This window comes from Cebidichthys violaceus, unplaced genomic scaffold, assembly GCF_023349555.1.
Source record: "Cebidichthys violaceus isolate CVI_PGR_0920_01 unplaced genomic scaffold, fCebVio1.0.p SCAF_2, whole genome shotgun sequence".
NCBI lineage: Eukaryota > Metazoa > Chordata > Actinopteri > Perciformes > Stichaeidae > Cebidichthys > Cebidichthys violaceus.
Window position 1 is genome coordinate 17,058,014 of NW_027176372.1, and position 16,176 is coordinate 17,074,189.

Genomic DNA, 16,176 nt, shown 5'->3' on the forward strand with positions numbered 1-16,176 from the left:
ATATGAATAAAAACTTTCAAATATCATGGAATATACGAGAGAAAAAGCCTTGTCAATATACGGTTAAACAATCGGTGTAAGATTTCACTGAGCAGCCTATAACGTGAATAGTTGTCGACAGGAATATTATAAGGACGCAAGGGCCTATAAATTTAGAGGCCTCCCATAAACGTTGTTACGACACAAGTTATCAATGGAGCATGGAATACACTTAGTCCCCATTAGGAAATATTCCGTCTGTTTTTCTGTCTGTTTCTTAGAAAGGGGGAGGATGAAGACAAGTGTTTGCCTGCTCCACGGCATTTCTTTCTTCTCCCCTCATTCCTCGGCTTTAAGTTTTTTATTGACACGTGGATTACGGTGATCTTCTTCTCTCGCCTCCAGCTGTCACTCAGCATACCAGCAACACTCACACCGTGGCGCACGCATAATTGTGTGCGTGCACGTGGTGGAATAAGTCAAGTAGAAGTCTAACTGCTGATGACGAGTTGTCCTGGGTCCAACTCAAACGTTTGTTTTTCTTTCTGTAAACTGGTTTGGTTTGATTTAATTTAAAATGTTGTTCGGGCTACACAATTACATTTTACAGTACAATATATCCTGATTTAATATACTGAGGCCCTGTTCTAAAGAGGGTCCATTTATTTATTTCAGTTTTGTGATTTTACTGTATGTCACATTTTCTTAAATTAATTTGTTTAATTAAATGTAATATATAGTAAATGTAGGGCCTATAAACTGTATAGACTGCACAGAGTGGTTATGGGCCAAACTGTTCAAAAGCTTCTGTCATGTTGTCAGCTGTATTTGATCCAGGGCCTTCCCACAGTCACATTAAGTTTGCTCTATATCATGCAGTTATAAAATCAAAATAACTATTTAGACTGTGACTTCGTAAATTATGTTATATCCACTTTGCACATGAATACACAATTAGATATAGGCGACTCCTGTACTGTTGTACTCTGTGTTCTGTATTGTTTTATGTTACAATTATGACATTAAAATAAAATAAAATACAAATATGTATACTATATGTATATGTAGACTATACACTACTACACTACTGTAGTTCATTAGATGTGTTGTGTGCCACCCAATGGTGATGAGTGGTTACTGCAGTTTGCTTTATGACTAAACAGGAGTTGCTAAAAGCAACTCAACAGTTCAATTACAAGAAAAACAGCCGCATCGAAAACACTTCGCAGTGTGGACGTTATCAAATGTAAGGCTTTAATGACGAAAAGAGACATTTTTTTTTACCAAACCGGAAGTAAATGCAAATAGCCCCTAACTTTTTCCGGTGACGTAGCGCTAGCTCCCGATGCTACACGCGGGAAACAGGCGAAGCTGCTCATCACATTGACAGTAAGACGTGAAGTTTAAAATTGTATTTTATCGCTTGTTTAGGAACTTATTTTGTTATATTGTATGTAACAAGGGCTATATTTCGCCTACGTGCTTTACGTGCTATTTTGTTCGTTTTGTTTACAAAATGAACTCTGAATATCAGTTGATTTCTTTTTCACCGGCCTAGTCCAGCTCGAGCGCTCGATTTGATGTACGCGGTGTCTCTATCGGAGCGGTGCTTGTAGTCCGTGTCGCCTGTTACTCTGCTTTAAGGAGTCGGTCGAACTGCGTGCAGCAACGTACCAGAAAGGAAGCGCACCGTGTGCAGTTGAAGTTAGCCTAGCTATTGTTAGTGGCGTCGCGTGGACGTTTAGTTATCGTTTTTATTGAAAAAAACGCTGCACCGGATAGTTGAACCTAATGGTTAGTAAATCGATAGCCACCCAGCGTCAGCTCTGAGCTAAAGTTAGCTCACAACTCTACTCGGTGCTTTAAATTGAGAGCACATTAACGTTAGCTAGCATCAGCCGAGACATGCAAACATCAAAGAACACCAAAAGTGAACACAAATAAAGACGGTACTGTGTGTTGTATTGACACCATCACATCTGTCTCTCTTCATTGGGACCATGATCGTTTCATCAATTAAGAAACACAAATTAAAGCAATTAAAAATGTTAAGGATACATGGGGGCGTAATGCTCATAACTAGTGCTTGATGTGAGCTCTGTGGATGTTTGCTTCTATGTATGTAACTCATGTTCTTGTGTCTGTAGAGGATCAGTCGTCCTGTAGCGGAGATGGGAGACACACTGGAGTTCAGCGACATCTACCAGGAGGTCAAAGGCTCCTGGGTCAGTACCAACCAGCTCTGCTCTCACAGTGTGTAGAGATAACACACCATGTCATCAATTTAATGACCATGTCACATCTGCATGAAGGCATGAGTCTGAAAGGAGTAACCTGCTTTGTATGTACTGTAACTCAAACATTATAAATGATACAAGTAAAAACATATCGGTGCATTCCTGGTTTAAGTTGTGGTTCGAGAGACAACGAGATCCTCCTTGTGGCACTGGCACCTCAGTGGCACTGCAGCGGCAACTGCAGCGACAACTGTGGCGCTCGTTCGGCGCTCGTTCGTTCGGCACTCGTTAATAAGCTGCCGAGCTGAGCGGGTGGAGCCACATTTCCTGACAACACTCATTGTTGTCACGATAGGATTTTGATTAAACTATATTACGAACTGTATTGCATCAAACAATAAACAGATTAATCGAAAAGTAGTAGAAGATTATTATTGGATAATAATTAATGGATAAATTAATATTAAATCGCATGTAGTCAACTATTGTTGCTAGCATACTCCCATCGGCCCACGTTTATTTATTTATATTTATTTATTTTTTCTTCTAATGTTACCTTGGTGTGTGCTTGCACCATAGACTAACAGTTGACTTGCATACGGTCATTCTATTGCCTTCACTTTTATTTTGAGATTTGTTTACTTCCGGACTACCTGTCTTACTTTGCGTCGCTCTTCAAAAGAAAAAAAACAAATAATCCATAAAACAGACTATCAAAACGTACACGGACCAGGGGGGCAACAATCCTCTGAAGCCTAGTGGCACTGCTGTGACTACTGGCGACACTCCTGTGACAACTGTTGACACTGGCAGCTTGTGGCACATAATGACACCTACATATAAGCAGAGGAAGAGTGAAAATATAAAAAATTTAATGATTCGAAAATTTAGGCATAACCACTTGTCAGGGTCATTTGGCACTCTGTAGATGCTTGGATGTCACGAAAAAGTGAAAAACAAACAAAAAAGAGTGAAAAACGTATTAGTTATTGATTATTGCAGCTGGTAATCTTTGACTATTAAGGCCTAATAATAAAGATAGTAAAGATTGTATTTTTATTTCAAATCGGTCTAAATCATGACGTTGATGGCGGAAGTATTTAAATAAAGTAAAAGTTGAACCTGGTTGCTCACAGGCATACCGTTATAAGCCAGCTACATAGATTGACTTATTCGGACCGTTACTGAGTTACATTTCCCATCCGATTTCAATGGGTGCTGTTTATATTCAGGGGTTTATGATCTACGTGTTAGAAAACATGTTTTTTTTCTCCAGTTAATTAGAATCTACTATGATGATAAAACTGATTTATGGCAGCTGACCTATCGTAACAACAATGGGTGCTCTCAGGAAATGTGGCTCAGCTCGGCAGCTTATTGACGGGTGCCGAACGAGTGTTGCTCGCTTGCCACAGTTGTGGCACCTGACTGACGCCTGACTGACGCTTGCCACAGACTAGCCACTGCGGTGCCAGTGCCACGAGGAGGATCTCGGCCTTGCACTGTGGTTCTTTAGCTCATTACTGAATTTAAAAGTTTATCAGATAAGGGGCAAATTTGATTTTGTATTGCAAGTTGTTATGATGAAAAAGATCATTATTTCTTTGCAAAAAATATTATTGTTAAGAAGTTATCTGTAAGAACTAAGACACAGACTAACAGCTATTGTTAGTTATAATTAATCAGCATATTATATAGTAGTCTATTAAATATCAGAAAAAAGGGGAAATAACAAATCACATTTTTCCAGAGTCTTAAGTTGCTGACTTTAGACTGCTTGTTTTGTCTGACCAACAATCCCAAACATACAAATCCTTATTCTTAATCTAAAAGACTTGGAAAGGCAGAAAATGTTCACATTTGAAAAAATTGGAACCAGTGAATTTCTGGCATTTTTGCTATGGAAAAAAAAGTTTCTATCAATAGTTTGTAATCAATCTCTTTTCAGTTTTACAATGAACAAGCTCTTTCTTGGGGCTTTAAGACCAAGCATTTAATCACAAGTCCTATGTCTGTTTGTGTGTCTTCCCGTTGCTGCAGAATGATGGGCGGCTGCGTTTCGGCAAACAAACTGTGGTTTATAAGAGCAGCAAGACGGGGAAGGTGGACAGCATCCCGGCTGGTGAGCTCAACCTGGCCCAATGGAGGCGAGTGTGTTTAGGTCACGGCATCAAGCTGGGCACCAACTCGGGGCATGTCTACAAATACGACGGCTTCAGGGACACGGTGAGTGTGTTTTTAATAAAGCTGTGGTTCTACAGTCTTTGGGGTTCATAAAGCAGATCAGGCTCTTAAAGCTCCGGTCATCATGTTTCCTGTTGGGATCCTTAAACACTCTAAATCTTTTTTTCCTGGTTGTATTCTTCTGTTTCTGGGAAGTAATTGTTACCTTACTCAGAGGGGAACAAGGCAACAGTGGAATATTACAGACTGACACACATACACACACACACACACACTGCTGGTTTATTCGGCGCTGTGTTCATGACGAGGGATGTAATGCGAGTAAGTTGACCGCCGATAAACAACTTCCACTGTCGTTGCCTCGAAAAAAACGCTACCATCTTGCAAAAAAAAAGCAGCCGCCACTCGAGAGTGTGGGTTGTTATCAAAAGTATGTGAACGAGTCGACTCTTCTCTCCAAAGCTCCTAATGGGATTAATGAGGGAAACCAGCACTAGCATGTGTGTTCTATAAACAGAGTAATCATCGGCTCATGTGAGTCAGTGTTTATATCAATCCACTGAAACAATTTGGCTCAGAAGACAGACAAGAAAAAAAAAAAGAATTGTGGTCGTATTTGTTTTTATCACCCTAGTTTTTTTTCCCCCCGCTGCTCTGTGTATGGGGAATGTCAGCACGCAAGTATAAAATTGGGATGGAGGAATGGGTATAACCTGGATTCTGTGGCTGCGAGTGTTGCCGTCTCCTGGGGTTAATCAGCGCAGTTTTTGGAGATGGATCCTCTCGTCCCGAAGCACATGGCATGATGTCATTGTTTATTATCCCACAGCCAGTGTCAGTAATCGGCAGTTGGCGGGAGGTTTAGCCGCTGGCGAGCCGTACGGGAGCTTTGATGCATCGGTCCTTCTAGTGTCCGTGAGCAAGACAACAAATCTCTGCCAGAGAGGCTGTTCTGGAGCTGACCTGTGACTGTCTGTTTGAGGGCCAGGGGCTGTAGAGGACATGTCTTCTTCTGTCCATGTCCTCTGTTCGTTTCACTTAAACGTTGATTGGCCCAAGACATCGTAGTTTACATTAAGGGTGTTGTTTCTGCTTCTCAGTCATGAGTATGTATCTGCTGTTTTATATCATTAAAATGGATTATCGTTTTTTGTTTTAGTCTGTTGGTTGGACAAAACGCGACGCATTGAGTTTTAGAAAACAACAAATCGATTAATCAAGACGATACCCGCTAGTTTCAGTCGTACTGGATTGCTCTCTCAGCTTGGTTCTCATTATCTTAAAATAATGTCTAGATTGTCCAGGGCTGGTAATGAAACCTTATTGTTTTCTTTGATTGAAGTGTGAAAACATTTTACCACATTTTGTCACAAATGCAATAAAACCCTCCCAAGTAAGACGGGTAAACCGTAATACCAGCAATTTACCAAAACATTTGACGAACAAGCAGAAGATAAATGTGCAGAAATGCACAGTTTCCGTTCTCGTTCACTGCAACTGTAACAGGCTGACAGAATAGGCTAATAAATGAAAGCGAATCACTTTTATTCTGAAAATGTAGAAGTTTAAAAAAAAAAAAAAAAAAAAAGGTTGAAGGTTGGGAGAGCATGGTTGAAAAATGTTGTAATAAAAGACAGACTGTTATGTTGTGTAAGGCTGTGTGTGTAGTGGGTAGTGGGGGGTCTGTGTTTATTATGATTAAATGAGCTGAGCAACAACAAATCTGCCAAAACTGTAATGAGGAGTAGAGAAACACTCAACAGCAGGCCTGATGAGGACACTGAGAATGAACACACACATCGACGAAAACAGGCCACCTCTGTACAAACTCATGATTTTCTTTTCCTTTTTTTTGTATGCGTTTACACATCTGCTCACACATGCTCTCGTATCTAAACGATGCCTTAATCCAGGCTAACAAACATGCTGATGAGTGCACACACACACACACACACACACACACACACACACTGACTCTCTAGGCTCTAATTGGCTGTAATAACCTTATGGACAGGCAGATATCCAGGTGCGTAAACTCTGTTTCCCACAGAGTCTCTACCCTGGCCCGCTCACTCGCACACCACAATCACTTCCACGTGTGTGTACAGCTAGGACAGTGCCTGTGTGTGTGTGTGTGTGCCTGTGTGTGTGTGTGTGTGATTGAGCATGTGTTTGTCGCTGTGTGTGACTGTGTGTGTCCTTTCCAGTTGTAAGCGGCCCTGCAGGATAAATAAACAGGCTGATTGTCAGCGGCGGTGTGGAGGGGAGGAGGACATGGAGGGCAGATGGATTACATTCACCTCCAGTGTTCCCAGGAGGCCTCGGCAGCGGGCGCGGTTATAATTGCTTTGTGATTAATCAACCCTCCATCCCCTCACCCTTTTTGGAGTGTGTTACTGCCCTGCTAACATGAAGCTTCTTCTGCTTTACCCCCCCCCCCCCCCCCCCCCTCTCTCTCTGTCCGCTCTCTTACTTTTTATCCATCAGGACTTGGAGAAGATCTCTGACTTTTTCAAGGCTAACTACAAGGTGGAGCTGACGGAGAAGGACATGTGTGTGAAGGGATGGAACTGGGGAACAGCCAAGTTCTCAGGTAAAAAAAACAAAAAAAACTTACCAACATGTCCTCACCAGTTGGCTACTGAAGGATTAGTGTTGGCTCAGGGTCACTGAAGTAATGTATACTAGACTATTTTCTAAAAACATGTTCTCATGTGCTGAGAACCCTGATGATGCTTGATAGTTTTTTCACTAAAAGGCTCCATAATTACAGCGAAAAATAAGCTGCCACTGACATTTGGTCCCCCCCCCCCCCCCCCCCACCGCAGGGCCACTGTTATCATTTGAAGTAAATGAGAGTACCGCTTTCGAGGTCCCACTGTCCAACGTGTCCCAATGTGCCACGGGGAAGAACGAAGTCACTCTGGAGTTTCACCAGAACGACGACACCGAGGTCTCCCTCATGGAGGTCCGATTCTACGTCCCGCCCGCGCAGGCTGACGAACGACAAGACCCTGTGGAGGTGAGGAAGGACGGGTTTCTTCCTTTTATACCACTACTTCTCTAAAAAAAATTTAAATCTGCTTTGATAATAGAGCTTAAAGTGTGTGTGTGTGTGTGTGTGTGTGTGTGTGTGTGTGTGTGTGTGTGTGTGTGTGTGTGTGTGTGTGTGTGTGTGTGTGTGTGTGTGTGTGTGTGTGTGTGTTTCCTGCAGGCGTTTGCAGAGAATGTGTTGTCTAAGGCCGATGTGATCCAGGCCACAGGAGACGCTGTGTGTATCTTCAAAGAGCTGCAGTGTCTTACACCCAGAGGAAGGTAAGAAGATCAACGCTGACACACAAAGCAAACTCACTCACAGATTTCCTCATTTATGTTATCCCATCAATTGAAAAGCAATCTTAAAAACAAAACAATTGGTAGCGTTTGTTAGTTAGATGTTCAAACCTGACGGGGTTCACTACAGCGATGTTGTTTACACCATTCACCTTTGTGAGGACTTTAGCTAGACTGCTATCTCAATTCTCTTTTGTTTTCCACACTCAGATACGACATCCGTATCTACCCGACTTTCCTTCACCTCCATGGTAAGACCTTTGACTACAAGATTCCCTACACCACCGTCCTCCGTCTATTCCTGCTGCCACACAAGGACCAGAGGCAGATGTTCTTTGTGGTAAGTGGACTTTTCTCTCAGACCTTTGTTTCGTTTCGCACCCCAAACAAGCATTTTTTTCTGTTGTTGGTACTCTCGATCCTTCTCAAACTCTTTCTCCTTGTCTGTCATTGTTTTGTTAGATCAGTCTGGATCCTCCCATCAAGCAGGGTCAGACGCGTTATCACTTTCTCATCCTGCTCTTCTCCAAGGAAGAGGACCTCAGCCTCACCCTCAACATGAGCGAGTGAGTATGTGACAGTAAAGGACACCATGATGTCGCCATGTGCAATATGAGCCATAGATGTGATGGGAAGTTTGTATAAAAGGCCTGTTGAGACCTCTCTTAAAGCAACACAGCTCAACGATAAGACAAGCTCCTTTTTTGATGTAGCCACTAGAGGGAAGCAAAGGTCTGTAGGAGCAGTTTACATGAATTTACAGTAGAACCAGCTCCTTGTATGTTCTTTGATTGTTGCTTCAAAAGACCAGAAAGCTGTCTTAAGTGTTTTTTTTATCTTCACATTAGTAAACCTGTCCTTTCCTCTGTGTGTCTAACAGGGAGGACGTGGAGCGCCGTTTTGAGGGCAAGCTCAGTAAAAACATGTCGGGGTCTCTGTATGAGATGGTCAGCAGGGTGATGAAGTCCCTGGTCAACCGCAAGATCACTGTGCCCGGCAACTTCCAGGGGTAAGCACCCGATAGACACTTTGGGAACACATTTTTTTGTATACTTAAGTAACTCCAGCTAAACTTGCCTCGCTCTTCCACAGTCACTCTGGGGCTCAGTGCATTACCTGCTCCTACAAGGCGTCCTCGGGCCTCCTCTATCCTCTGGAGAGGGGCTTCATCTATGTCCACAAGCCCCCCGTGCACCTGCGCTTCGAGGAGATCTCCTGCGTCAACTTTGCCCGCGGCACCACCACGACGCGATCCTTTGACTTCGAGATCGAGACCAAGCAGGGAAACCAGTACACCTTCAGCAGCATTGAGAGGTGAGAGCGAGATTTCATAGAAACCTCTCCAGCTCAGAGTGGACTGACGTTAGCACAGAGAGTGAGAGTTTGCACCAGCAGAGTGATTGTTTTGACAGCGAACATGGTAGCGTGTGATGATTTTGGATATAAACCTGACTCTGGTGCTAAAATCCCTCCTAGATATTCTTGTGTTTTTCACAACCACTAACCACCGGCAGTTATAAGCTCACAAACCTCATAGATAAATAAGAGATGACACACAGGATACAGTCTCCTCATCTGAGACGCGTGTGTGTGTGTGTGTGTGTGTGTGTGTGTGTGTGTGTGTGTGTGTGTGTGTGTGTGTGTGTGTGTGTGTGTGTGTGTGTGTGTGTGTGTGTGGCGGAATCTCTCCAACTTATTGTGATACAGATTTTACATCCTGTCAGCCAGGATAACCTCATGTCTTTCTCTCTTCCTTCAGAGAAGAGTACGGCAAACTGTTCGACTTCGTTAACGCCAAGAAGCTCAACATTAAGAACCGAGGGTTCAAAGAGGTAACTCATTGGTCATTTCAACATCTCCCAGTTTGAGATTTAAAGACATTCCATGCCTTTTGTCAGACTTCCATCCCGGATATTGATGCTTGTTGCCCTTCTCCTGTGTGTCTGTCCTTGTACCCCTTGTAGAAGAAGGTGGGTATGGTCACGGGCGTCATGTGTGAACTATACACTCTTTATCGGTGTGATTTCTGCTTGCATGGCGTGTGTGTATGTTACCGAGGGTTGTTTCCTTAAAATCTTGCTTTTGGTTGGAGATTACCAATACGATTGCTGAGTGATTTCTGACTAATCATGGGACATGGGGGTGAAGGAGTGTGGGACTCTGATAACTAAGTGTGTGTGCAGGTGTTTGCATCGTGCTGACTAATGTGGGGGGTGGGGGGATTTTTTTGGTGTGCTTTAACACTCGACACAGCTGTCGGCAGGACCACTGCTTAACGTAGGCGGTGCTGATTGCATTAATGCTGTCGGTTGACAAATACTAGTTCCTGGTCCGTCCGGCAACTGCCATGGTGACAGGGTCAGTAGAGAGGGTCAATGAAAATGAATGGGCCTGCTCTCCACGTCCTGCTGGTGGTTTAATTAAAGGCTTCTTGATGCATGGAGATGAGGAAATACCATTGACTGTTTGGTCAACACAACACAATGCTGTGGGGGGGGAACTCTTCTTTTTACTCCTTAGTGACATCTTTTGTTAAAGAGACTTAAAGAGCAACAGGTACCCTTTGTGTAGACATTTGTAGACTACATTATGAACAAATCTCACCTGCTCATTAACATCAGATGTCATTCATCGGGTAGCTATTTGTAATTTACTACACGGTTGTGCAGTTAAGAGCGTTGACTGAGTCTGACTTGGAACAATCTCTTGATCATCACGGAGAACAGTAAGAGATCTACTGTAGGTTAAGAATATAAGAACGTTTTTGAAGCTTGAAATTCATGAAACATGGTGCGTTTTATATCATTGATTTATCAATTAATTATTTAGTCAATCAAAAGGAAAATAGACTACAATATTGATAATTTATCAATAAGTCCTATATTAAATATAAATCCCAAATTGCCACTTTTCAAGTGTTTTCTGATTTCTTTGATTTTGTACCGTTAATTGGACAAAACAATTTGAAAATGTACCTTGTCCTAATTTTTTAGTATCTTAACATTTCATTGACTAAATGATTATTCAATTATGAAACTACTAATTAATTGCAGCCCTGAAACTCTCCATTGGCAGTGCTGTGGTGTGGTTCCTGTTGGGTTGGTGGGTTGTTTCTGACGATGCAGTTTACTTTCAGGGCATGAAGGGTAAGATCGACGAGTACAGTGACTCAGACGAGGACCAGCACGACGCCTACCTGGAGAGGATGAAGGCTGAGGGCAAGATCAGAGAGGAGGGCAACGACAGCGAAGAATCGGACGGCGAAAGCGGTGAGCTGAACATTTCAGTACGACGGAAGTAAGCGACACATGTTGTGTTCAGGAGTAGGTTTGAATTTCGGTCTTGTTTCACTCTTCAGATGAGTCGTTTAACCCCGGAGAAGAAGACGATGACATTGCGGAAGAGTAAGTGACTTTTTCCGTAAAATTGCTTTTTGTTTTGGTGTCTGTTCACCCTGACTTCTTCCACCCAGCTGACTTTTCTGTTTCTGTTTCTTCCGCTACGTCAGGTACGACAGCAATGCGTCGGCGAGCGACAGCAGCGAAGACGGGGACGATAGCGACGATGAGAACTCGAAGAAGAAGAAGGCCAAGAAAGCCAAAGTGGTGAAGGAGAAAAAGGAAAGGAAACCACGCAAAGAGGTGAGAGGGCCGTGTGGACAGAGAGGAAACGAGAGAAATATTTGATTATTAGGGTTAAAAAATTGTAGTAAGTTTAGCTATTGAGCTTTCAGAGGGTCTGAGGTGTCAATCAATGGTCTCTGACCTGTATTTTGTACACTGGCTGCAGCCCTGGTATATATAAACCTGTGTAATTGCACTCATTCACCTTTCAAATCCCTTCCTTTCTTCATTCTGAGTAGAAGAAGCAGAAAGATGGCCCCAAGAGGCCGATGAGCGCCTACATGCTGTGGCTGAACGCCAGCCGCGAGCGCATCAAGTCTGAGAACCCCGGCATCTCCATCACAGAGATTTCCAAGAAGGCCGGAGAAATGTGGAGACAACTGGGCAAAGACGACAAGGAGGTGAGGCAGGAGAACGGGGAGGAGAGATGATTTACATTGAAAATTGATTTTTTTCCCCACGCAATCAATGTTCCTCGGTGTGTCATCAAGATCATAAATTGTTTAGTATTATTTAAAAAGGAAAATGATCTGATTTGAAGTGCGATATATCAAAGAACTACAGCCAGATTTGATGGTTTGTCACATAGAACTTGTGTTCTGCACAGAAACGTTTCAACAAACCCAGTCTTATTTTGTCTCGAGGTGTTTTGTTCAAACCTGTCTTCTTCTCTGTTTCCTTCAGGAGTGGGACCTAAAGGCGGGAGAGGCGAAGAGGCAGTATGACAAAGCAAAGAAAGAGTACAAAGAGAGCGGCGGAGGAGCAGCAACATCCAGTCCCAAGAAGTAAGGCTTACAACACACAAACTCATGTTTGTTTGTTTGTTCTTTCTTTGATGCAACCAGTCTAAAATATATGTAACTCCTTTCTCTCCACACCTTCACCCGTCAGGGAGAGTAAAAAATCTGGAGGCAAGAAGGAGGAGAAGAAGAGGAAGCCTGCTGGGGGAGACAAGGAAAAGGAGCGGGGGGGAGGCAACGACAGCTTCAAGAGTCGAGAGTTCATCGAGACGAGCGAGGACAGTTCATCAGACACTGACCGCAAGTCCAAGTCCAAGTCCAAGTCCAAGTCCAAGTCCAAGTCCAAGACCAAGAGGAAGAAGGTAAAACCAGTAATGATAAACATGATGATCAGACAGTAGGATCCATTATCAGAGTCTCAGTTTCTCTCCGTTCAAGACAACATTCAGACAGTCTCTGGTTATGTCATACATTTTATTAACAATAGATACTGTAGGGTTCAACGTTGTTTTCCACCACTTATTAGTTTGCAATGCAGATATTGTTTTGAGTGACGGAGGGGACATAAAGTATTTTTTTTTTTTTATTTATTTACTATTGCCACTTAAAAGTTCTTGGTCCTGATTGACGAGCAGGTTTCTGTTAGTTTTTAGTTACTGGACAGTATATCCACACGCTTCCAGTATTATGACGCAGGTTTTAAATAGATAAGGCCGTACTAAGCTCTAGTTGGAGAAAGTACCAGTAAGACATACTGCAGTTATTTGTAGATGAAAACATAGATAAATAGCTTTTGTCTTTATTACTCATTACACACGCATACTTAACCCCTGTTCTTTCTTCTTTTTTCTTTTTTTAACCAGGAATCGGATGAAGAGGAGGAAGAGGCTGTGTCCACACCTGCCAGCTCAGAGGAAGAGTCTGACTAAACACACAACATTTACCCATCCAACACAAACCAAGGACCAAGCATTTATACGCTCCATGTTGATCTCACACAAATGGACTGACAGACAAATCAACAGACTTGAGTTGTATTATTTTTTTTTTTTTCTACTACAAGTTTGTCTTTTAAGAGTACAAACACACCGTGTGACTCTGAAAGCTCATGTAATATTTGATATTCTAACTTGTTTTCCTCCTGACAGCTTTGTGAAGTGATGGTATACTGGTGCACCACATTTCCCAGAATTCTTTGAAGGGTTCTTTTTTTTTCCACCTCACCCACGGGGATGGCTGTAGTTTGATAGCACTGAGGAGTGTAGGAGTTATTAGTTGATTCAATGTTGATAACAGAGAGGAGCAGATGTGAAGCTGTTATGTTCTTCCTGTGTAGAGCATTTAAAACCGCAGTTAAGTGTTTGTGTTTTATCACGTTATCTTTTCAGGCTTGAATAAATAAATGATTCATTTTTAATAAAGCAGCACTTTTCTGTTTTTTGTTGGACACGACTTTTAGTATCATGCTGCTGGGTGATAATAGAAACCAGCTTTTAGAGTTTCGCCTAAGGGCCCCGCAAACCCTGAGTTTACCAACATGACTCACTTATTTTATTTTGTTCTGTTCTGAAGTTGTCCTGCCGGCTTCTATCGCTTCAATGCATGTGTGTTACGGATATATTTGCATTAAGAAATAAGAGCCAAAGAATGGACTTTGAAGCTGATCATTTTAGCCAACATGGATAAGAAGTATTGGACTTTTGAATTCCATGACAACTGCCAAACTCCACCTGCTGAGGATGTTCATGTGATGTGATCAAAAGCTCCAGAACAGTTATTAAAGTAGCTTTTGGTGATTGTTTTGTTATTTGTTAATATAAAGGTCAAGAACCAACTTTGAGCCTCATTTTTCTTATCATACCATGTAGAAACACTTCTCGTGAAGACGAGCAGCATGCAGGATTAAAATCGTAATTGTTCTTACAAACTCACTGCGCAAGGACTCATTTAAACATTTATCACCTCGTGAAACCTATCCACTGGAGAAATGGCACTGCAGGTCAGGGAGATATTAGCTCTTTCTGTAGTCTCCTCATGAAATTCCCATAGGATTCCTATCCACTGTTGTGTTGTACATCAGGCCCATTTAACCAGGCAGGGTGGTTTGGGAGTGTGTTATCTCAGGAAGTTAGATGGCGACGCTGGTGAACATTGGAGAGACATTTCAAACGGGAGGCCAAGGCCTAAGTACACAGCGGTTTGTAAAAGGGCTGCTATATTAGGGTTGAACATGGTGGTTTTTAAGAGCCAAACACTCCCAATGTGTGGTTTACTTCCAAGTGAACAGTGTTGGTTTTGATAAGATACTCTTCCTGCTGCAGTAACACCGGCTGGATGTACTTAGAATGACCCTAGAATGTCCCCTCGTGTTTATTGTCTGACATTTTCGGCAAGTCCTTTTCCACAGAGTCATTTGAGTAGATTTTTGCTCAAACATCTTTGTTCAAAGATTTCCGTGTTCCCAATGTGGGCCATATCAAATCACAATACCCCTAGTTCCGGCTGCACTTTCTTTCAGTCCTATTTTTAAGCATTCAAGGAAAACGAGAGTCTAAAGCCATGAGCGCAGCTCTGTGAGGGTGGGAACAGCAGTGCTTTGAGCTGAATGCTAATGCCAGCATGCTAACATGCTCACAGTGACAAAGATGACATGCTGTTCACCAGCTATAGTTTACTGTGTTGGCATGTTAACATTTGCAAATCTGCAGTAAACCTAAAGTACAGATGTGGTTGATGTCGTTAGTTTCGCATGAATTTGGTAAAAAAAAAGAAAGTTCAATGTTGACCTGATTACGGTGCTCAATGAATATTCGGGATCATTAAAGTGATCCCTGAGGCAGACATGAATATATAAACCAAATTACATTGCAATCCATCCAATAGTTGTTTAAACATTTCACTCAACATGACTGTTAACCTCAAGGTGGTGCTAAAAGATGAGTCAGGTGATCAAAGTCATTAGGGTTCATCGTCTGGGAACCATGCATATACAAAATGTTTTGCTAATTCCTCTAGTAAATGTTGAGACATTTCATAGGGAAGCTTTGGCCTGATGGTGGCGCTGCTACAGGAAAAGTCAGAGGGTCACCAAAATCTGTAAGATTCATCCACTGGGGAGCATGAATGTCTGTGCAAAGTTCCATGGCAATCCATCAAATGTAATTGTTGAGATATCAGTTGGGACCAAAGTGGTGCACTGACCGTCATTGCCATGCCTAGAGCCAAATATAAGTCAAGTAACAGTTTATGTGTGAGGTTGTGTTCACGTGATCTCGGGGTGTTTGTGTAATGGCATGTCCTAACTGTAGTGGTCAAAGGCAGATTGAGTGTGAATGTGTTTACATAGATCCCTTCCTGTTGAATGATGATCACTTTCACGACGGTGTCCCCTTTCATGAAGAAAATCCATCCGACAATCCTACACTCATGTGTGTCCACATTTACAATCTGACAAATGGAGTTTCATATTTGTAGCTAGGCGTGTTTCACAGTATCATTGGCCATTACAGGAATGCAAAGACTCTAATCTTTGCGATCATTATTGCAGTCGCATGCAGCCTGAAAGCTTGTGCATGTGTGTTTATCCTGTCTTCGATTATGTTACCAGTAATTGACCACAAACATAATGGACCCACTTAAGAAATGACAAAGTCTTCAGGCGCATGCACACACACACACACACACACTGTCATTGCATCATTACATTATCTCCCTGATGTAAGAGCCAATAATGCTGTTGGTGCTTGTGAGTGTATTGAGAAGTGGTCGTATCATATGTCGCAATAATTGCACAGTTGTCAATAACACAGTTTATAACTTATTACTGTGCATCAAGCCTCCTATAGGAACCTGTAAGTATAGAATATGATTTATTTTATTGATACTGTTGATGTACATGAATGAAAAAAGTGATGTTTAATGGAGATATATTGAACATTTGTATTTGTCTGAGTGGTTACATTTAAAGTTATGACATTTTCACAAGTTTTCACAGCTACTTTCAAGAATGGATCTCAGATGAAATGATGAAACCTGTCCAGAGATAGAAGTAGAAACACATTTATCTTCATGTATTTGTAA

The 16,176-nt window shown here is 42.2% G+C and overlaps 1 protein-coding gene across 1 annotated transcript; it reads left to right on the top strand.

Annotated features, from left to right (window-relative positions):
* The first annotated feature begins 1,278 nt into the window (after positions 1 to 1,278).
* On the top strand, positions 1,279 to 13,520 carry ssrp1a (structure specific recognition protein 1a). Its single transcript, XM_068714874.1, has 18 exons — positions 1,279 to 1,368; positions 2,127 to 2,204; positions 4,257 to 4,442; positions 6,888 to 6,993; positions 7,229 to 7,422; positions 7,615 to 7,715; positions 7,944 to 8,073; positions 8,196 to 8,299; positions 8,614 to 8,742; positions 8,826 to 9,047; positions 9,493 to 9,565; positions 10,870 to 11,002; positions 11,092 to 11,137; positions 11,242 to 11,374; positions 11,596 to 11,757; positions 12,041 to 12,141; positions 12,248 to 12,458; positions 12,960 to 13,520. Exons 2-18 carry the CDS (start codon positions 2,151 to 2,153, stop codon positions 13,023 to 13,025), a joined length of 2,151 nt encoding a protein of 716 aa, XP_068570975.1. The 5' UTR covers positions 1,279 to 1,368; positions 2,127 to 2,150; the 3' UTR covers positions 13,026 to 13,520.
* Positions 13,521 to 16,176: the final 2,656 nt, after the last annotated feature.